Genomic DNA, 23,304 nt, shown 5'->3' with positions numbered 1-23,304 from the left:
TTTGTGTTTCTTGAAAGAAGAATCTTCTCAACACATTTTCTTTGATTGCAACTATATTTCGAAGATTTGAGATTAATTTTCTTCTATTTTGAACCGTCATCGCAGAATTCCGAATTGGACAAATGTTTGAGACTGTTTTCATTCCTCCAGGTCTGCTCAATGTGCAATGGTGGTGCATGTGATTAGCATTCATATTTTCAACGCAGTTTGGCAGGCTCGAAACAACATCAGATTCAAGGACAAAGTCATTCCTTTAGTCGTCTCTATTAACTTTATTCTTGCGGTTGCTTCAGTCTCGGGTAATAACACCAAGTTGGCTTCTCCTTTCGACATTCAAGATTTTATTGTCTTGAAAAGTTTTAAGATCACTATTCGGCCGCCTAAAGCGCCAAAAGTAGTTATGTTATTTGGAAGGTGCCCGCTTGGAGATGGATTAAAGCTAATTGTGATGAAGCGTCTTTAAGCAATTTGGGGACTTCTGCCTATGGAGGTATTTTTAGAGATCACAAAGGTTGTTTTCTTAGAGTTTTTTTCTCAATTTTTAGATGTTTCAAACGCTCTCATTGTCGAATTTTCGGGAGCTATGTCAGCCATTGAGTTTGCCTATGAGAAGGGTTGGCTTAATTTTTGGTTGGAATCTGACTCTGTTACGGTGGTTCAGGTTTCAAGCCTCCCTATAAATTGTCTTGACAAATTCATAACAAATGGACCAATTGTGTCAATCTCACTACTATAATGTTTTTTTTCTCTCTCATATTTACAAAGAAGGGGATACTTGCTTATATTTCATTGCTAACTTAGATCTAACCGTTATTGATATCGTCTGATTTGATTCAGGTTCCTTGTATTTGAGAGCATATTTTGTTAAGAATATGCTAGATTTGTAAGAGTTTTAACCTATTCCCCCCTTTTTTTTAACCCTTCTTTTTTTTTCTTTATATATATTTGATCATATTTTAAAAATTAAAGTAAATAAAGAATTTGATCTTTTTTTTAGAAAAATTATATTCACATAACTAAACAAGAAAATCAAAAAACATTTAGACATATCTTATGACAAATTTTTCTTTGTATTTAATCAAATATTTTCAAAGTCAAAAACTCTAAAAAAAAGTAATAATATTTAAAACTTTTGACCAAAAACTTTTTCACCAATATGATTGAGTCTAACTCAAAGATTGTGATACTCATTTTAAATATAACAAAATCACTTATAAGGAAAAAAACTAAATTCAAAATTAAACATTTATTTATTTTTTCAAAAAAATATTTAGGAAATTATTTTAACATTTTGACTCACTCACACACACTTTCTCACCAACCAAACCGACCATTCATTCCTAAAGCCCTTAATTAGGTTTCTTATTTTCATCAAATCAAATAAATATTAAAAACCTAAAAATTCAACTCTCTCTCTCTCTCTCTCTCTCTCTCTCTCTCTCTAGATTCTGCAACAAACAAAACGCAGTGAAGAAAGTTTCTTAAACAATACTTGCTTCCACGTTCTTTTCTAGTGGTCCCTTAACCCATAACAATTTTCACTTTCTTCTCATACTCTTTCTCTCACACCATTTTCTTTCTTCTCAAGAATCATCCTTTTTCTTTTTTCTGAAAACAAGGTATGATATTATATACTTTTTTCATCATTCCCAACAAAATCCATGATCTGGGTTGTTCTTGTTTTTCCCTAAATGCAATTGGGTTTTTGGAAAAATTTGATTTTTAATTGATTTTGATGGATTTTCAGAATCTCCCTTGATTCATTTTTCTGTTGTATTTGATCAGTTTCGTTTTGATGTTTCCAAAGTTTTGATTTTTATATATTTGGGGAATGGGGTTTATTTCTGATTTTTTGTTTTCTTAATTGAAAATTGTGATATTGTTACAAAAATATTGTATTCTTGGCCATTAGGTTTTGATATGAATTTTGTGATAATGATCAATGTAAGGTGATTTTTGTTTTTGTGGATGAATTTGGATTGATCTTATGGTTTCAATTTCTGAATCTTCATTGATTAATTTAGATCATTGATTTCATGATTAATGTGATTGATAATGATAAGTGCCTTTTTTACATCATGTTCAGTTAAAGGTTAACCTTACAATTTCATAATTATGTCAGATAATTTCATGACATTAGATGATTATAATCTTTGTTTATTGAAGTATGCTTAGTTGTAATTAATCTTGCTTAAATTATGATTAGTCCTTGTTGCATTAATTTTTTTTCCATGTATGCTATTTTTTAAATAATAACAGAATGTGAATTGAATAGAGAAGAATCAGATTAGGTATTTTTTGTTGCATTCCATTTTCAGTTTCAAATCAAAATATTATATATTTTTTTTCTTTCGATTTTTTTTTCGATTTTTAATTATTTGAAGTATTTAGAATCAGATTTCTTGTCGAGTTTTAGGATTGTTGTCCCTAATCGTGTTCTGCTTGTCTGTGCATTTCAGTTTTTTCATCTGATGGCCAGTGAAAGTGCTGAATTATCGGTTTCCCCGGACGTGACTACGTCGCCGGTGGTTGAAAAAAGAAGGTACTCTATGCGAAAGGCTGGCTCCGGAAAAAGCAATGAAAAAGTTGTTCCCCGTTATCTCAGAGCTTCCACCGGTTCGTGTCATGATATTTGTAAATATGGGGGGAACCATTCGTTTGATCCGAAGGAAAGACGTTCGATACCTAACAGAGCCACAAGAAAAAAACTTTACCAGAGTTCACAAGCGAGCATTGGTGCTATAGTTGCTAAGCCCAGGCTATCGGTTGATTCCAAGCTAACAAAGATGTCAACAGTTGTACTCAAAGAATCGGCTGAATCTAAGCCAACAAAGATGTCAACGGTCGTACCTAAAGAAGCGGTCGATTCCGAGGCTCGAACTTTGTATGCTTTAGATGCCAAAAACCGGAAGAAAACATCATCTGTTGAGGTCAAACCGTCACTCGTATCGAAGTCACATATTTCTCCATCAACAAGTCAAGAAATTTCATCATCAACTGATAAGGAGATGCAATCGCAATCAAAATCAGCGTCTAGTAAGGTTGAAACAATGTCAAAATCAACCCCGAAGACGGTGAAAACTCCTTCAAAATCAACTCCTGTTAAGGTGGAAACACATTCAAAATCAACTCTCAACACAAAACCAACTTCTGAAGTCAAAACGTCATCAAAATCAACCGCTGATTCAGTGGAAGATGTGCCAAAATCAATTCTCAAAAAAGTTGAAAAGCCTTCAAAATCAACCTCCAAAGTCAAAACTTCATCAAAATCTACTTCCAAAACGGAAGGAACTTCAACACAGTTACCTTCTTCCAATGGTTCAAAAATGAAGTTGTTGGCAAAGCCTTCGACATCTTTGAGTTCAATTCGTGTCGCAAGGAACAAAGTATCATCCTCTATGAATTCCTTAGAAGGCTCTGGCGACAAAAGAACTAAAGAAATCAAGATGGAAAAGAAAGTAGCTTCCTTCAAAGCATCTCCAAGAAAAGTGATAGTGCCGATAAAAGCTTTGTCATCTCCTAGAACCTCTTGTAAAAGGATTACTACAAGTCGTAAGAACCTGAAAATTGTGTCTCCTCTAAAGAATCAGAAGGCTGCGAAAAAACTCGAACTTGAGGAGCACGAGAATCTAAGAAATCAGAAGACTTTGGAAAAGGTCGAACTCGAGGAAAGCAAAATCGATGAGGTAAAGGAAAAGACTCTGTACGTCATCGAGATGGAAACTGAAAACAAAACTTTGCAATCTAATCAAAATGCAAGCTACGATGATGAATCATACCTCCCTCAGTTGTCAACGCCCGAGTCTTCATCAACCTCAGTTACTCAATCCTTATCCGAAGAAAACCATGAGGAATCTGAATACACAACTAGTGAATACGAGCTGGACTCTCTATCGGGAAACTCTGAAATTCAATGCATTGTAAACAACGAGACTTCAATGGCCGAGAAGATAGGCAAGCCGAGAAAGGTTAAGGAAATAGAAGACAAGGATTGCGAAATGACGAAATTAAAGTTCAGAAGAGGGAAAGTGGTCGATAATCAAAGCGAGAAAAATACTCCGAGAAAGCTTAAATTCCGGAGAGCGAAAACATTGGCAGAGAAAGCAAATGTTAAAGAGAAAGTTGTTCTGAGACACCAAGATTTTGGGGACAAGAAAGATGCACAAGGATTGTTTAACAATGTGATTGAGGAAACTGCAAGCAAACTTGTGGAAGCTAGGAAGAGTAAGGTTAAAGCATTGGTTGGTGCATTTGAAACTGTTATTTCTCTTCAAGAGAAATAACATTCTGCTTATTAATTTGGATGAGCTTTTTTTTATGTTGATTTTTGGTTTGTTTTGTGTAAATAATTTGTAGGAGAATAAGCTTTGGTTGAAGTGACTGATAGGGTAGATTTTGGCTTGAATTGTTCCTAGAAACTCTGTCTGTAGAGTTGAAAAAAGGGATTTTGTGTTTGAAACTTTTCTTACTTAACTTGAATCATATATTTTGTTAACTATTATCAGCAATGGAAAACTGTTTTAAATTTCTTTCATTTTCTTGTCATTTATCAATAACACATAACCGTTACTAACATGTTTCGATTTTGAAAACTAACATAATTGTTAACTTTACTAACATGTTTCGATTCCCTCTAAATTCAATTGGAGAAGTAGAATTAATATTCTCTTGGGTCAATATTGTAGATGTAACAAACTGCAAAGATTGTAGATCCATTCTCTTTTGGGTCATTGTCTAAGCTGCAACATGCAAAAATAGAGAATTTTAAGTGACTCCCCTTCATCTGGACACACACATCCCTATAATTTTTGGGAAATGCTCTTTTTACCTTTAAGGGTGCTCAGTTTTGGGAATGCTCTTTTTATTCTTATGAGTGTTTGTGATACTGTTTGAGGCACTTATTGTGAGGAGAAAAAGAGAGAATAAGGGAATAAGGATTGTATTATTGAATTGAATGAATTATAAAATTGAATTATAAATTGTCTATTTATATACATCTAAGTGACTTGACTACTAAATAAAATAACAAACTAAGTATCAAACCCTAAACCCTAATTAAATTTGGGCTTGGGCCACACACCTCAACTTGGATTATATTTAGTATCTCAACATACCCTCTTATAATCCAAGTTGTTGAAACACATTAATCATTGTCGATGTGAACTATTCTTAATTCCTCTCTCAACGTTAGGAATCTGTTGGTCTTCAATCCTTTGGTGAAAATGTCGGTCAATTGTGCTTCACTTGAGCAATGCCTTACTTTAAGTTCACCTTGATTCACCTTCTCTCTTAAGAAGTGAAATCTAGCTTCTATGTGCTTACTTCTTCCATGTAAAATTAGATTCTTCGCAAGATTTATGGCTGACTTGTTGTCGATATGCAGTACCAGAGTTTCTGCACATTCGATACATAACTTGCAATCTTTTCGTGTTTTCCCATCGACAACAATTCATATTATCGTCGCAAAGTTTGCAACTTGACAACCTTGACTTTCTCGCCTTCTTCATAGTACTTGACAAAAATATCCCATGCCTCATTCGTTGATTCAGCATGAGCGATTCTGTCAAAATTAGTCGCATCAACCGCCGATTGGATGTAAAACACCACGTTGCAATCCTTCTTCTTGACATCCTTGTGACGGCTCTCTGTGTTTCAGTGACATCTTCACAAAATGCAATAACACCATTAGTAACCACTTCTAGGGTTTCATGAAAGTCAAATAGAGATTGCATTTGTTTTCTCCATCGAAGTCAATTCTTGTCGTCAAGAGTTGGAAGGAATTTGGTAAATTTCCATTACCATTCATCTTTGCAGCGATTGATCAACAACAACCCACGATCCCGGAAACACGATCTCTGACGTGTGATTTTTGAAAACACAATCAAGAATCTAACTGGAGCTCTGATACCAATTTGTTAGTGCTTAAGGCACTTTTAGTGAGGAGAGAAAGAGAGAATAAGGAAATAAAGATTGCATTATTGAATTGAATGAATTATAAAACTGAATTACAAAATGTCTATTTATATACACCTAAATGACTTGACTACTAAGTAAAATAACAAACCAAGTAACAAATCCTAAACCCTAATTAATTTTGGGATTGGGCCACACAACTCAACTTGAATTATATCTAATATCTCAATAACTCCCACATCACCGTGAGAATTCATAATATCCCTAATGTTTAAAGATGCATTTTCGGACGCATCTATTTTTTCCATTTCTCAAACTAAATCCCTTTTACTGTTAAAATTTAATCCATAGACGCATCCCGTATGTGTAAAAAGTGCATCCGAAGATGCATCTTCCTAAACACCATTTATTCAAAAAATGTGTGGGTGGTCCAAAGATGCATCTCTGTATGTGTAAAGAGTGTGTCAAAAGATGCATCTCTGTAAACACCATTTATTCAAAAATGTGTGGGTGGTCCAGAGATGCATCTCTTGACACTTTTGTTTCATATCTTGTGTCAGACCTTCCCTCATTCCTCCTTCTTCATTTTCTAAAAATTTCTCTAAAATAACTCATTTGAGCTCTGCCTCTCCCAAACATTGAAGCATCTCTTCTTTGCATTGAAGCATTAATGTAGCCATTCTCCTTCTTTCTAGCATCTCATAACATCCATGCTTATCCTTCTCATCAATCAATTTCATTTGGTAAGTTTTTCAAATTTTATTTTCTTTCTATGTTTTGAATTGTAGTTAGTTTTTTAGGATACATTAGCTGTTTTAGGCACTTTAGGTAGTAGTGTAAATGAAATTGGTAGGTTAGAACAATATGCAATGAGATTTTTTGGAACTATTAGGGCATAAATTGGATTACTGCCATATGAGACCATACAAGGTTTGTTTAAAGATGCATCTCCGAATTGTACTCAGTAAAAAAATTGGGTGATTTGGTGGATTTTATGAATTTCTCCGGACATGTTATGTGTATTAGGCTCGGGTGTGTATCCCAAAATGCATCGGTATAACGTGAGAGAGCCGCAACGAGGACCACTTGCTGATAACTCATTTGATGCTGCATCTACTTCGCAGCTCCGATCGTCTGGCTCTCATAGCCGACTCTCTCAAGCATCTCATGCATATGATGCAGCAGAACCTGAGGTTCCTGAGACCCCTGTTGAGTCTGAAGTCCCTGAAGCTCATGAGGAATCTGATTTGGATGACCCATTAGAGAGTTATCCAGAAGGGGCATTTGACACCTTCTTACTTTATAATTATGCAGAACATACTGGTAAGCATGTATGACATGGAAATGTATATTACTTTTCTTTTGCAATACATATGTTGTCAACTAATTAAATCCATATTGCTGGATATTTGAAACCTTCTTACTTTATAATAATGCAGAGCATACTTGTAAGCATGTATGACATGGAGAGGTATATTACTTTTCTTTTGCAATACATATGTTGTCAACTAATTAAATCCATACTGATGCTTATGTTTTCTTTTTACAGGAGAGCGATTGTTTGAAAATGATTAACCACAGAAGGAAGATATTGGAGTTTCCACAACCCACTACTTCTTGGTTCGTTGATGTTATCCGTTATTCTGGTCTTGCCGCTGTATGTTCTTCTACATACATGACCATAAAACACGACATGTAGACAGTTTTTGTAGAGAGGTGGCACTCAGAGACGTCATATTTCCACCTACCTATAGGCGAGATGACCATGAATTTGGATGACGTCTCATGCCTCCTGCATCTTCCCATCAGGGGGATATTACTGAACAATGGGAGGATCGGGTGAAAGGAAGGGGTCGATCTGATGGTTATCCTGTTAGGGAATGACTTTGGTAAGGCGGAAGAGGAGGCAACTCGCACTAGACGTGCTCATACACGGCTTAGATTTTTGGAAAACCTTTATAAAAAATACCTGTCTTGGGCCTTGGATGTCGAAGGTGATGATGTGCATGTTGAGTACCACCGACATTGCACATTCATGTGTTACCTCTTGTTGTTGGTTGACACGTCCATGTTTGTGGACAAAAGTGCAACATATATCGACGTGGTCTACCTTAAGTACTTCACAGACCTGAGTGCTATTCATGATTATAACTGGGGGCCGCCTGTTTGGTATACCTGTACTCGAAGCTGGGCGGGGCTTGTCTTGGAAAGACAAAGCAGATGATGGGGTGTTGCACGCTATTTACGATAATTTCTTGTTACTAATATTTTTATAATTAATTTGTTACACTTATTATTAATATTGTATCTGAACCATTTTTAGAGATTGATCATCTCCCACTTCCCTCACATCATCAGGTTTGAAGTTGCGCATAACTACACATAACTGGCCTCATGCAACCGCTATTGTTTCGTACATGGGGAATGGTGCATTTGAGCCATTCAGAATCTCTCTTGACCGTATGGTACCAGTTAACATTTTCTTTTTCCCATACGAGGGTCACATCCAGGCACATCAGTTTGACGTCATTTCCTTATACTCTAGATGGATGGGAAGTGAGGTATCTCTTATGTATCTCTATCTTCCCGAGCGAGTGATGCGCCTGTTTGGCTACATACAAATTATTCCAAGAACTCCCCATGAGTTTGCTCCTTCTGGCATGCACTTGTTACCTCAGATTTTCGACATGGACGTTAATGGTAAGTAAGATATAAGGACATGTCATGGTGAGGTTTGGAGTTAAACATGGCCAGTCGAGACCATAAGATGAGTTGATACATTTCAACCCTTTGAAAGGTGGTTTGGCAGTTTATCAGTCGAATCCTGTAGTAAGAATAAATGAGTCTTTGTGGATTCTGGACTTAGTGAAATTTCCAATATTTTAGTTGGTTATTTTGATTAGTCGAATGAGGCAGATTTGGATAGAATCAGGTGGTTATTCATATACACGTGGAAGTCTGTCGAAGATAACAACTGCATGGAGGCGAAACGTGGCACGATGTACCTAGTCGACCGTCGTGGGTAGTTATTTTAAACTAGTAAATAAGTAGATGTTTGCTTATGTTGTAAGGTTCAGAATTTGTACTAAAAATCCTGCGAACTCAAAGTATTTGTGCGTTGAGAAACGAGTGAGGAAATATGTACATATGCGTTCCTCATTTATAAATTTCAAGCATTTTACATTCAAGTCATTCTTGCATTTAAGTAACTTTCTGTCATTTTTACCTTTAAAGTCTTTACGTTTTGATTTTAGTCACTTTATTTGCAAAGCTTTTACGTTTAGATTTCACTCAAGTTCAGATCATTATATTTCAAAAACTGCATTTCGATTTCAATAGCAACATGTTCAAAAGTCATAATTCACACAAATATGTTCCATGATATTTTTGAGTTTAATCCTTTAAGTATTAATACAAACTTGTTTTGTTTAGCAAATTCACCGGTAAACAAATTGGCACGTCCAATGGAACCTTTTTTTTTTTGTGAATTTCTAGTTTTCAATTTGAAAGTATCATTTTTAAGTTCTTCATTTCATTAACTTCTCATTTTGTGAGTGTGCATGAGATTGAGGAGTGGTATGATAACTAAGAGAGAAATTAGGAAACCTACGAGGAAATACGTAAGAAGAATTTTTATTCTCATAAATAACAATTGAGAACAACCCTCTAATACTATTGGGGCAGGCACGGTCACGACGACGTCGACTGAGCCAATCCCTTCGATTGCTAGCACAATAGCCATACCGTCAACAATGGTTACGCCACTAACCGTGCAAGAAGGGACGTTTTTCCCCCTTCAGTCACCCATAGCACTACAACAAATAACGTTTTTCATGACGAAGCTTTCACCCCGAACAATAGAAAACCGAGGTATAAAGGCAAGGTGCTCTATTTTTTATTATTTTAAAAAATAAAAAACCATATATTCCATTGGATTTTCAAAACACCGAGGTGAAAAAACAACTCAGTACAAGCTTCAACTCCTAGCTATCACAGTTTATGATTTTATTTGTTTATAAGTGTAAACAAAATGTTCTAACTCTTTAGTTTTCTATTTAATCGATGCATAAAATAATAAGATTTTACTATAAAAGCACTCGTTAAACAGATTTTACTCTAATCCTTACGAATATGAAGCCGCCCCAAACTCGCAAGCATCATTCTTTGGGATGGATTGCAAGGCAGAAAAAATCTTCAATGTTCTCTTATCTTGAACAAAACATTTTTTTCTGTCCTTGCAATCTATCTCACATAATGATGTTGATGTTGTCGTTTTTGTATTTTTGGAATAACCCTCCGTTAAATAAGGGAGCTCAACCTTTGAAGAGTACTCGGTTGATAAATTGCAAGTGCAAAAAATCATTCTTGTTTCAAAAAATTTTGGATATCACCGAAGATTTGTTGTAAATAATGTATTTTAATATTCTGTGTAAACAATGTAATTTTAAAAAAGGAATTATTCACCTCAGTTTTATAATAAAACTAAGGTGTTTAATAATCGTATTTTATTATAAAAACACTCATTAAATAAATTTTACCCTAAGATTAACTTATATGTAGCCTCCCCAAAGAGATATTTATCAAACGTCATTTTACCCTAGAGATCTGTTGGAAAAGTTTTGATGAACATCTGTTGGAAGAGATATTCACCACCTTCCATTTGATCATGAGTTTCTACTACAGACCTCTAGGATGGATTGCAAGTGCAGAAAACAAAAATTATCATAAGGAAATAAATCTCTAGCATTTTTCATGGGACTTGGGCATGGAAAATAAAAGTTCTCATTGGGAAACAGATTTTATAATGTATTTTTAATATTATGTGTAAACAATGTAAATACCGCCAACAACGGTTATGCTACTAACCATGCAAGAAGGGACAATATTTTACCCTTTAGTCACCTAGTGACTCCTAGACCAATTATGGCGACATAATATAGGCCTTTTGTGATAGGTTTTATAATGCCTATATTGGGGCGTGAACAATCTTATGGAATGCCAACATCAGTGATGGCGAGCCTACATACTAATCCTTCAATGTTCGCTGATAATGCTGCAAATGCGTATTCGCCAATATTGGCGTCTGGGTTGGCCATAGGTAACCATAATCAAACTATACCACCCCATATGGGAATGTGATTTGCTTCCCAAGAAATGCCAATGTTTACGTAAAATTCTGTAATGGTAATGCGACAACAGATGGATGGGAGTAACCATGAAATGGTCAATACTCTTACCCAACAAATGGGTACTATATTTAACCCATTGATTCAAAACACGAATCAAAGTTACCAATAGTTGACAACTCAAATGAATTGAATTGTTGATGTTTTTGGTGCTTCACCAGCGCAAGTTCGACCCATTGTACAATCCTAAGTCATTAGGAAAGTTCTAAATGAAGGGTTAACATTGGAGGAAAACACGGTAAATCAGGGGCAACAATATATGCCCCAGGTAGTCGAACAAGAGGTACCTAGGGGAGTCAAACGTCAACCTGTCATAATGGTTAATTGAACCAAGACGCTGATCAAGTTGTTCACCAAGTTCGACAAGGAAATTTGTTGGGAGAAAATAACCTTGCAACCATTGTCGAACGAATAATGGCTCAAAATGGTGTGAATATATGCCTATAGAGGCTAAATTATACATCCCCTCTATCAGAATATGTGTTACAAATTGAATTGTCAAGGGGATGGAAAGTCCCTAAGTTCACCAAATTTGCTGGTGATACAAATGAGTCTACCGTCGAGCATATTACCCGATATTTGATCGAGGCGGGAGACATAGCAAATAATGAGAACTTAAGGATGAGATATCTTCCTAGTTCTCTCACAAAAAATGCCTCTATCTGGTTTACAACCCTCCATGCCCATTCCATCAATGATTGGACTCAATTGGAAAGGCTTTTCCATGAGCAGTTTTACATGGAGAAATCCAAGATTAGTCTGAAAGAATTGTCAAGTGTGAAATGAAAGTTCATGAATCAATTGACGATTACTTAAATTGATTCTGATTATTAAAGACACGATGGTTTACTCAAGTTCCTGAGCACGAGTTAGTTGAAATGGCCGTTGGGGGATTAAATTACTCTATCAGGAAGAAATTAGATACACAATATCTGAGAGATATGACTCAGTTGACCGATAGAGTTTGACAGGTCAAACGGCTGAGAAAGCAAGAGTAAACAACGGTAAGAAGGAACATGTGGCCTTCATCGAAATGGAAGAAAATGACTTGACATCAGATGTCGAATACAACCATTTCGAAGAAATTAAGGTTGATGTCGCTGAGTTAAAGCCAACTCCCCTATATGTGTGTAAGTTGCTTACACCTGCAAATGGGAAGAATCCTTCTGAACCTGAGAAAAATGATAAATTCCCTAAGAAAACCTATACCTTCGACGTGACCAAATGCTATAAGAGTTTTGACTTATTGCTCGTAGATGGTCAAGTTCTAGTGCCACCAGGCGCAAAATTACCACCATTAGAACAAAGAAAGTAAATAGAGTTGTGTAAATATCATAATTCTCTAGGGCATAAGACTTAAGAATGCTTTATTTTCAGGAATCTTGTTCAGAATGCATTGAACGAATGAAGGTTGAAATTTTCTAAATACAAAGATCCAATGAAGATTGACTCTGATCCGCTACAAGTTAAGGATGCTAGTTATGTGGGGCCTATAACAATCAACATGGTCGAAATTACTAAGGATTTCGATATGGTTGAGTTCGAAAGTGAGAATCAGACTGGGGTTGTGTACCCTAAGGTTGGAGAGGTTGCTAGAATTTCTCCACAAGTGCAAAGCTAAAGATTTAGAAGTGGTGATGTGTCCTCAATGTAGTGCGGTGTTTGATAAAAAGGCTGTAAAGAAGGTCGAAAGCATCCAGTAGGCAAAGAAGAAGGAGAACTGGAGGAAAAATATGCCTCAATTTTATTTCGACAAGAGGGGGTCCCTCAGAAGAAGAAACAATTCCCTGCCCAACAAAAAGGTAAGCCTGGTACTTACATGCCAACGTCCAATGCTCCCCAGGGAAGATGGATGAAACCTTTTGGAAAAGGACAACAGTCCGTGAATCAGAAGTGGAGGAATTTCGAAATTGATCGAGGTTCATCCATGACTTATCGAGAGAATTTTTAGGTGTCTGAGAGGCGTTCATATGGTCCCAGTAATTATAAAGGGAAAAACCAAATGTTAAGAATTCAATGGAGGAGATTTCAGAGAAAGAAAAAAACATATAAGGAAGATGCATAATCAAGTAATAATTAGACATACCAAAATTAAGTGAAAGACTAGGTGAAGAAACTAGTGGGGAGATAATTGTTTTCTCCTAAAACAAGTCAGTCGAAGGAAAGGCGAAAGAAGAATTACCATCGAAGAAGGACAAGTTAGTGACTGACAATTTCTACTATGGATCGGAAGATGATTTTGGCGTGTTGTGCAACATGGTATATGTACTCCCTAGGGAGTACGATTGTGTAACATAAGTTGTTGAACCTGAAGATTATGAGGAAGAAGAGATGGCTTAGCACAAACTAGTGTGTCATTTCATGATGGATAACATGTGTATTGAAGAACAAAACATGTTTTTCAAAAGGCCTCATGAGGGGATGAAAATTCATTTGAAACCCCTGTTTATAAGTGCAAAAGTAGATAGAGGGGAAACTATTAACTTAATGCCCGATTTCTTGTTGGGAAAAATAGGAAAGTTTGACACAGACTTGAGGCTCTATAACATGGTGCTCTCAAATTATGAGGGGAAGATAATACAAACTATGAGGGTTATCCAAGTTGATATAACAACATGATCTATAACTCGACCCACAATGTTTATGATTATAGCATCAAAGGCTACCTACAACTTACTCTTAGGCCGAGAATGGATCCATGGAGTGGGAGCAGTACCGTCTTCACTTCATCAAAGAATAGCAATCTGGAAAAATGATGGGATAGTCGAGAATATCGAAGCAGACCAAGGATACTATTAGACGATGGTACCGATCTAGAAGGGGGTTGAATAGAACAGTTTTAAACTTTAGCGCTTTTTAAAAGTGTTTTCAACGGTTGCAGAAGCACCCTAGATTGTAATTATCTAAACGATCCGTTAATAGAAAGATCGGATATGCGTGAAACCGAATGGAATTACTTAAGATAGAGATTATCAACCCCTATCTAAATCAATCGATTAACCACTATGATCCTTGATATCGTTACCTCTAATAATGCTTAACACAATAAGATATCAATTAACATAGTATCAAGTTTGTATGAGATTAATTTTATCGAACACTTGGTGTGCACTCCACACCAAGTTTCAATTTCACTCAAATTGAATGTGCAGAATTTTACTCAGTTGCAATCAAAGTGATTGCAACAATTTATCGAACAATTACTATGCACACCAATCAAGCGATATTGATTTTACGATTAATTTCACACAAAACATAATTAATGCATAATTTAAAGAGTTAAGAGATAGAGAGAACAAGATCGAATTTGGTGAGGCAGTTCCCCTATCGTCCTCGCTTAGGGTACGTCTGCCCTCAATTCTAAATCTAGAATTGAGATGTTTTTATTAACACGTTGCAAAGTCAATACAAGATAACAAATGATCACCACCAATTAACCCCTAGAGTTGTTGCATATTCTATTCCATTCTCTCCCATTGATTCGAGTTGAACCAAGTTCTTCAAGCGCTTCGAACAAACCTCTAGTTACCGCTACCTTATTGTAAGAACACCACGTTCTCCAACACTTCAGCTCGGCTGATTTCGAACGCAAGTCGCTTCAACTCTAAGCTTTCTTCACAATCCTTCGTTTATCGCTACTTGTTTGACCGAACCTTCCGTTCTTCAAACTTTTCACTCGGCTGAATCTGCAAAGCAAAGGTTAGTGCAAAACCCCCAATTCTTGGAGGACAAAACCTCAAGGGTTTTATTCAAGAAAAACCCACACAAAGTCTCAACCCAAACTAAGATAATCCAATCTTATTTGAACGTTATCACAAATGCAATGCACAATGCTCAACAAAGATTATTATGTGTGATTATTGAGAAATGCAATGGCGAATGAAGATGATGAGCACATTGGTGTATATCTTTCACTTTTCTTGTTAATTTGATGAAGAAGAGACATATGAATATTTATATGATGCTTGGACCAAATAACTAACATAACAAAAATATTTTGCAAAGTTACACAACAGAAAATTATGTAAAACAGGCGATGAGTCGACTCAAATAGGGGATGAGTCAACTCAAACAAAGTTTATTTCAGGGTTGAGTCGACCTATGACTCGACCTGTTTGGAACCGTGGCAACATGGTTCAAATGAAAATGGGAAATGAGTCGACGTAAGGAGTGGATGAGTCGACTCATTCAGGTTTCCTAGGATTGAGTCGACCTGTAACTCGACCTGTTCAGACCCGAAGGTTTTGCTCCGAGTCATGAGTCGACTCACAGAGCTTAAACTCCCAAAAATGAGTTTTACAACGTATTATGACCAATTTAAACCAATCTCCTATGAACCTAGGATATTTACCATAATTAAGTGCATGATTCATATATAAGATATGCTCTTATATGCTTGGACACATTGAACTTATATTTTGAACATGTTAAAGGATGAATGCTTTCTATGCTATGATGATATTATCCAAATACACATTGCGGGTGACTAGAGAGGTTTGACATCATTAAAATAAGGACTAGGCATATTTTACCTTACAGGTACTACATGGAAGAGGTGAACCTTGCACACCAGCAAGGTTTGCTTACATGCCTTTAGAAGATTTTACTCTTTGAGACTCCATCCAACCCATGGCTTCATGCAAGAAAGAGAAATCATGGGTGAGAGGACTTATGGAACAATATGGCCAACTGGATGGGACGATGAATTTGATGACGATGTCTGAATTTGATACATTGAAATAAATCCCGGCTTACGTAGTCGAGAACATATTAAAAGAGGCCTTGTAGGCTGACATACCACACATGGTTGTCGAAGCCAATGCGTTAGAAGTGTTTGAAGTAAGTCAAAGGATAAGCATTGGACCGACACCAGTCGAGGAGCTGCAAGCAACATGCCCATAAAATGATGGTTGAAAAGACTAGAGGCTCGACTACATATATGATGATGAGCCTTTGGGCTTTGAGAAGGATCTTGTCGCGTTTACTACAAAGATGCAGCCTTAGGGTCCACTTGAAAAAAAATATTTGGTCAATGGAACTATCAAAAGGCCGACTTAATTCAGTACTTCATGAATTTAAATATTGATTTTCTTAGGATTATAATGAGATGCTAGGTTTGAGCAGAGAATAGGTGAAGTTAAAACTGCCAACAAAGTCGGGAAAAAATCCGGTCAAGCAGATGCCTAGGTGGTTTACATCAGACGTCAGGTTCAAGATAAAGGAGGAGAACAAAAGACTCATAAAAATAAAGTTCATAAGAACGGCAAGGCATGTCGAATGGATTGCGAATATCGTTCCAATAATTAAGAAAATGGAACGTTGAGGGTGTGCATCAATTTCAGAGATCTGAATGTTATAACCTCAAAGGACGGATACCCAATGCTTGTCATTGAGATGTTGGTTGACTCAGTAGACAGTTTTGAATATCTTAGTGTGATTTATGTTTATTATGGTTATAACCAAATTTTTATTGCAGATGAAGATGAGCCAAAGATGACATTTTGATGCCCATGAACTTTAGGCACCTATGAGTGGGTAGTGATGCCATTTGGATTAAAGAATGTTGGGGAAACTTACTGGAAGGTGATGAATTCTATTTTTTCTGATTATATCGAGACGTTTATACAATTATATATTGATGATATAATCATTAAATCTGCGTCGGGAAATGGTCATCTTAACCACCCGCGACACTCATTCAAAAGGATGAGGAAATACGAACTCAAAATGAACCCTCTTAAATGTGTTTTTTGTGTGCAGGTTGAGGGTGATACACCAGGAAATCTATTTTTGAACCAAGATGGGACGACACATCGGTCCACAAAAGGAGCCATAGTAGAAGCAAAGGTGGTCGACTCAACAAACAGTTTTATGTATTTCATAAATGTGATTCGTGAGGGAGTGTCATAGTTCCTTCGATGGCTCTGCATCCAGTTTGTTCTATCAAAGCTTGGGATTCAGTTATTTGACGTTTTGGCTCAAATGTGGCATTTAGCTAGAGTTGTAGAAGCCATAAGGGACCAGAAAGCATGAATGATTTATTAGTCTCAGGAAGATGTTTCAGCTTGAAGGAAGCTTTACCAAGTGACTGATAAAGGTTGGTCAATACAAGTTTACTTAATGAAATCTTTCGACCCTCATGAAGCTAAATAGTTAAAGGTACAAATTTCTTATCTACTTGTAAGGAACCAGAGCACAAAACATAGTAGGAAAGCCAAAGGGTTAAAAAGGAAATGTGCTCCTGGTCGGAGACTTCTGCAGTTTTCTTGTTGTGATTATCAATGATAAAATTCTTGAAACTAAATCGTTTGGTAGTGAATTCATTGGTTGTCTCTGAGGTCTGAGTAAATTCACCTAGAGGGTTTAGTCATGTGATGGATGCCACATCGAATAAAGTTGGTGTTAACACACCACAAGGGAATTAAAAGGTGTTGGTCGAACCTTCCTAGAAAAAAAATCGACGCTAACAACATGGTTGATTGTATCTAGGACCTGTTCTAGAGATGTTGATCATTTCATAGATATGTAATTCTTTCCATTGTTTCTTTCTTTAGGGATGAACTTTGTCGAGCCAAGCGAGGTAACCTTTATTCTGGGTTGGAGGAGTAGATCTAAAAACACGTGCATGTTTGTCCATAAAAGACAGATCGAGCGCACATTGTTTGAACATTGAAGGCATTATAACTGGGTAACCTGGAAAGAAGTTCTTAACTTTCCCAGAATGCGACTTTGCGGTTGGGTAAGGCCCTAAGAATGCAATGAGTTTTCCAGATAAAGAAAAAGGGATAAGTACTTGGTTCACCCAGTTGTAGATATTCTCCTTTAGCAATGGTGGTTCGGGTACAAAATCCCTACCTTGATTGTTTTCTTATGGTAATATCATGAATGCCAAAGGATTCTTCCTAGTGTCAAACTTTGAAGTTAAAGTTTTGGCTGCCATTGTGGAAGTTAGTAGCTTTTTTTGCAAGAGAAAGTGAAGGATTTTTCTGTGCAAGAAGGTCAAAGAGATGTGTGAGCAAATAAAATGAGAAGAAGAATGAAGCTGGTTATTTATAGTATCAACTTCTGGTCAGAATTGGGCACATAAAATGCACATGGAGATAATGGAGCGATTTCATGGATTACGAAGTAACAACATTGATGTGAGTGGAACTGTTAGTGAAGACGTGCACATTCATGTTTTCCTGGAAAATAGGAGTAATGATAAGATTCTGAAAAGATATTATGGAAAATGATAACACACAATAAAGTGGCAATGGTGAATATGACGTCAGTGGTGAAGTTGAAACAGTGTCAAAAAATGCTAAAAAATGACACCTTTCTCCTTTCTGATCTAAATCAAAATATGGCATTTTAGGGGGTAATTTGTTACATAGGATTTTCTACATGGACATTAATGGTACGTAAGACACGAGAACAAGTCATGGCGAGGTTTGGAGTTAAACATGGTCAATCGAGAACATAGGATGAGTTGATACATTTCGACCCATCGAAAGGTCGTTTGGCAGTTTGTCAGTAAAATCTTGTAGTAAGAATAAATGAGTCTTTGTGGAGTCTGGACTTAGTGAAATTTCTAATATTTGAGTTGGTTTATTTGAATTAGTTGAATGAGGAAAATTTGGATAGAATTGGGTGGTTATTCAGAGACACGTGGAAGTCTGTCGAAGATAACTGTTGCATGGAGTCGAAACGTGGCGCGATGTGTCTAGTCGACCATTGTGGGTAGTTATTTTAGACTAGTATAGAAGTAGATGTTTTCTTATGTTGTAGGGGTCCACAATTGTACTAAAAATATTGCAAACTCAAAGTATTTGTGCCTTGAGAAACGAGTGAGCAAATATGTACATATGTGTTCCATATTTATAAATTTCAAGAATTTTACATTCAAATCATTCTTGCATTTAAATTAATTTCTGTCACTTTTACCCTTAAATTCTTTACATTTAGACTTCAGTCACTTTATTTGCGAAGCTTTTACATTTCGATTTCACTCAAGTTCAGATCATTATCTTTCAAACTCTGCATTTCGATTTCGATATCAACATGTTCAAAAGTCATAATTCACACAAATATATTCCATGATATTTTCGAGTGTGATCCTTTAAGTATTAATGGAAACTTATTTTGTTTACCAAATTCACCAGTAAACAAATTGGCATGCCCAATGGGACCTTTTTTTGTGTGAATTTCTACTTTTCATTTTGAAAGCATCATTTTTAAGTTCTTCATTTCATTAACTTCTCATTCTGTGAGTGTTCATGAGATTGAGGATTGGTAGGATAATAAGAGAGAAGTTATGAAACCTACGAGATTGAGAACATTCCCATATATAGCACAACAGCCATAGCACAACATTCTCATTCTGTCGTTACATCATTTTTAAAAGTGCTGTTGTGCAGGAAAAGTTAATTGCCATTTTGATGTCTGCCTGGGAATTGCTTTTCTGCTTTTGATGACAATGTCCAATTAAGGAAATGTCAATCTTTTTTGGTAGAGACAAAATACATTAACCTAGGGCATTAAAACATTATTCATTATCAATTTTTACATTGTGCTGTAGAGTTTTTGTAAGAGAGAAAAACAGAGTTTTTCTGTAAAAACCTTTTGCTTTGTAACAATGGTGATGAGGAGCTAAACTCCCTTTTGTCAAGATTGGAGGTAGTAGCTATTCTCATCTGTTTATGTATTCACTTTGATTTATATATGAGATAGAGATTGTTGATGTATTGATTACTGTTTTTGCTTTAAGTTAAAAACCAGATTTGAGTAGTTGTCGAGAGAGATTACTCGAGTTTAGACATAAAACAGATTTTCAAGTAGTGAATAAGTTGTAGAGATAGATTTATTCATTACTATTCTTTGATATTGAACATTAAAGATTGCTATATTGATAGTTAGGTGGAGAGATCTGTCGCATCGCGCGAAAAACCGGCGGGAAAAGAAAGAAACAACAGAGCCGCCACCGTGCGTTATTTATCCCAAAAGAGGGAAAGGAAACGCTCGAAGTAAACCTAGGAAAGAACATGGTCTCGCGACCAAAGAGAATGGGTTCGGGAGTCGGTTATGCGAAGGGAAGGTGTTAGGCACCCTACGCATCCGTAGTACTCTACGGGATCCACGCACAAAAGGAAAGAAAATTGGTTGCTAAACACTGCTCAAACACACACACACTGGCTGAAAGAAGCGAAAGAGACTGACTGAAACTAAATCGGCAGGATATCGTATCCTGGGCCTACTTAGTCTATCAGGCATAGACATCAGAGTCGAAGTAGTTCGGACAGGGGAAACGACACATGCTCGCTAGGATGTTGCATCCTATGCATACGTATCTCCTTTGGACGAAGGAGAATCAGAGCATTCGTAGCTCGGCTGACACGCACACAAACAAACAAAGCACAGGCAAACGTGGAGCCCGACTGCCAATCACTGGACTTATGTCAGCATCCGAACCTAAACGCACACAAAGAGGCAAACATGGAGCCCAAATGCCAATCACTGGACTTACATTGACATCCGAACCAAAACAACACAACAGATAGGTAGGGAGTCGGAGACTCAGCCCATAACTGTCAAACAAACACAAAAGAAAAGAAAAGGCGCCCGGAGAGATCAGCTCAATCTCCTGCCTACATACTTCATCTGGTGTGAAGATCAGGGCGATGTAGTTCCCCTACACAGGGACAAAGGTTCTAGCCTAACCAGATAACAGAGGGAGACACAACTCTAGGGAGACTACGACTCGAGCCTAGATGTTGTCATGCAAAAGTCAACCCTAAGTTAAGGTTTCTAGCTAAATGGCACAAGGGCCAACCTATCCTGAACAGACACAGGAAAAAGCAAAGTCTCGATTGCAACAAGGGCAAGAGAAAGGGGATATCTCAATCACAACAGGGGTGTGAGAAAAGGATTAGTGTTAGTGGTTAGTCAAACTCGGCAAGACATCGCGTCTCGTGCCCACGCATCTCACCTGAACATGAGAATCAGAGTTGCCGTAGTTCGGCCAAACAGCTCTAAGTATGGCTCACACAAGGGTTAAGCCACACAGACTTGACTTGCACAGGAAGCAAGTCAAGCACACCTATTGCACAAGGGCAAGACTAAACTAAAGCCTAAAGAGGCAAACAAAGCAATCACAAACACATACAGCATAAAATAAACACACCAACAAGGGGGCTCAAACATCAAAGGTTAGGCACTAGGGCCAACTGGAATGGGGTAAGTGTGCTCTTAACCTTGCCATTGAGAGGCTAAGGTGAAGCAGATGAAAGGAGATGAGGGGTGTGCCTCATTGCTTCTATCCCTGGCCAGAGAGAGCATTTGACAAGAATGTGTGGGTTCAGAAAGCGGGAACCCTTCTACACATTTAAACTGACTCAACTGTGCAATTGCACAAGATCTTGGGTTTTTATCTGAAGTGCATCAACACAGTGGTGTGAGCAAGACAGAAGACACACTGAATAGTGGGGGATAGATTGCATATCCCTACCTTCCACCAATTGCCTCTTCACTTAGGAGGTCTTTGACTCTGTACAGGGACAAAGTAAACATACACAGGCATTGCCTCTTAAGGAGGACTTCAGACAGTTTGCCCGGCCAAAATAACAAACCGGGACTCCAGACTACATGAAGAAGAAATATTTATACCTCAAAGCAAATGCTAAATAGCAAAGCAAGCAAGTTCAGAGAACTTAAGCAACTAAAGTACCTGAAAAAGTCAAAACAATCAGCAAACAGTTCAAAAGTTTAAATCAAAAAGAAATGGCAAACAGTCAACACAGGGGATCAACTGAGCAAAGCATAAGACTCAGGCACATGGGTCAAGCCTACAAAACAAAAGGTTAGCACAATATAGACAAACAAAAATCAATCATATTGGTATGATCTTGGAAGCACTATGCTCAACCTGAAACAGATGAACTCAACATAAGTCCAAAGGACCACTAGGGCTAGCCTAGGGTCAAGGATGAAAGAAAAAGTCAAGGCAGCAAGGAAAAGTCAACTCAAAGTCAAAGTCAACCAATTAGAAAGCAATCACAATTGGGCCCACATTCAAATCATGCATTATGATCATTTCATGAACATTTGAAGTCAAAGTAAGGCAAAGGAAAGCATACAAAAGTCAACAGAATGACTTGTATCAAAAGTCAACTCAAACAATCTCAAAAATCATCAAATAAATCACACTCAATCCTAACATCTAACATGGTATACATGTAAAATTTCATGGCATTTGGATGAGAGGAAGGCATTCAAATAAAATCATAAAGTTAAACCAAGTTCAAACATGCACAATGGAAGTCAATAAACATAGGTCAACTTCAAAAAATCATATCAAATTGAAAATAGAAGAGAAATGAATGAGATTAACACCAATGCAAAGCTTGAGATGTCTAGTTATCACATATGAAATTTCATGGACATACAATATGGTATGAGGATTTCACAAAAGATTTGGCAAGGCATAGCACAAAAAGTCAACAAATGACCAAGTATGGAAGAAAATTCTCAATAAAATGGAAAACAGCAAGATTAATTCCACGAAAATTCATACACAAACTAGACATGTGATAGATGATTCATGCTAAATTTCAAGTGATTTGGATAAGAGGAAGCATGTGAACAAAAATTAGGAAAATACATGATCATGGTATAGCACCAAATGTAACACATAACTTCAGAAAATCATAACTCTCAATCCACAAATGATAAATGCACAAACTTTATATCAAAATGAAGGGGAACATGTCTAGTTTCTCCACAAAAAATTTCAAGCTCATTGGATGCAACAAGAATATTTCACAATTGAAATGGTAAGATGTATCATTTATGCATACATGTCAAGAGAATAATTATCAATTAAAATCCAGCCAATGGAAAATTAATTAAAAATCATGATTAAATACTAGACACTCTTGTGAAAATGATGGAAAAAGTTTCATGATTTTTGGATGAAAATTGAAAGAGAAATTAATTTGTGAAGTTGGGTGATTAATTGGGCAAAACATGAACAAAAGCATGAGCTAGATGGTCAACTTTGGAGTCAGCGTGGCATTAGTGTAATATTGGCATTCACTAATCTAAACTGCAGCGTTTTGAATGGCCAAGCGAAATGTTCCTATTGGCTAGCTTCCAATGTAACAGTAAAACAAGCCAATACAGCCAGTAGCAAACGAGATTTTCTGGGCAGCTAGGGTTTGGCAACATG

At 36.8% G+C, this 23,304-nt stretch overlaps 1 protein-coding gene across 3 annotated transcripts; it reads left to right on the top strand.

Moving 5' to 3' along the window:
* Nucleotides 1-1,386: 1,386 nt before the first annotated feature.
* Nucleotides 1,387-4,534, top strand: LOC127121652 (uncharacterized). Of its 3 annotated transcripts, none has more exons than XM_051052110.1 (2): nt 1,387-1,619; nt 2,460-4,534. In XM_051052110.1, exon 2 carries the CDS (start codon nt 2,472-2,474, stop codon nt 4,281-4,283), a length of 1,812 nt encoding a protein of 603 aa, XP_050908067.1. In that variant the 5' UTR covers nt 1,387-1,619; nt 2,460-2,471; the 3' UTR covers nt 4,284-4,534. The 3 variants fall into 3 exon arrangements, with proteins under 3 accessions (XP_050908067.1, XP_050908063.1, XP_050908072.1); XM_051052106.1 differs by lacking the exon at nt 1,387-1,619 and adding an exon at nt 1,667-1,944; XM_051052115.1 differs by lacking the exon at nt 1,387-1,619 and adding an exon at nt 1,667-1,949.
* Nucleotides 4,535-23,304: the final 18,770 nt, after the last annotated feature.

Source organism: Lathyrus oleraceus, chromosome 1 (genome assembly GCF_024323335.1).
Source record: "Lathyrus oleraceus cultivar Zhongwan6 chromosome 1, CAAS_Psat_ZW6_1.0, whole genome shotgun sequence".
In the NCBI taxonomy this organism is placed as follows: Eukaryota; Viridiplantae; Streptophyta; class Magnoliopsida; order Fabales; family Fabaceae; genus Lathyrus; species Lathyrus oleraceus.
Note: the sequence above shows the minus strand (reverse complement) of the source record. Positions and strands in the feature narration are given on the sequence as shown.

Coding starts and splice junctions, on each gene's coding strand:
- LOC127121652 (XM_051052106.1), top strand. CDS start 1,921: ATGAATTTTGTGATAATGATCAAT. Junction 1,945..2,459: donor ATTTTGTGATAATGATCAAT/GTAAGGTGATTT, acceptor TGTGCATTTCAG/TTTTTTCATCTGATGGCCAG.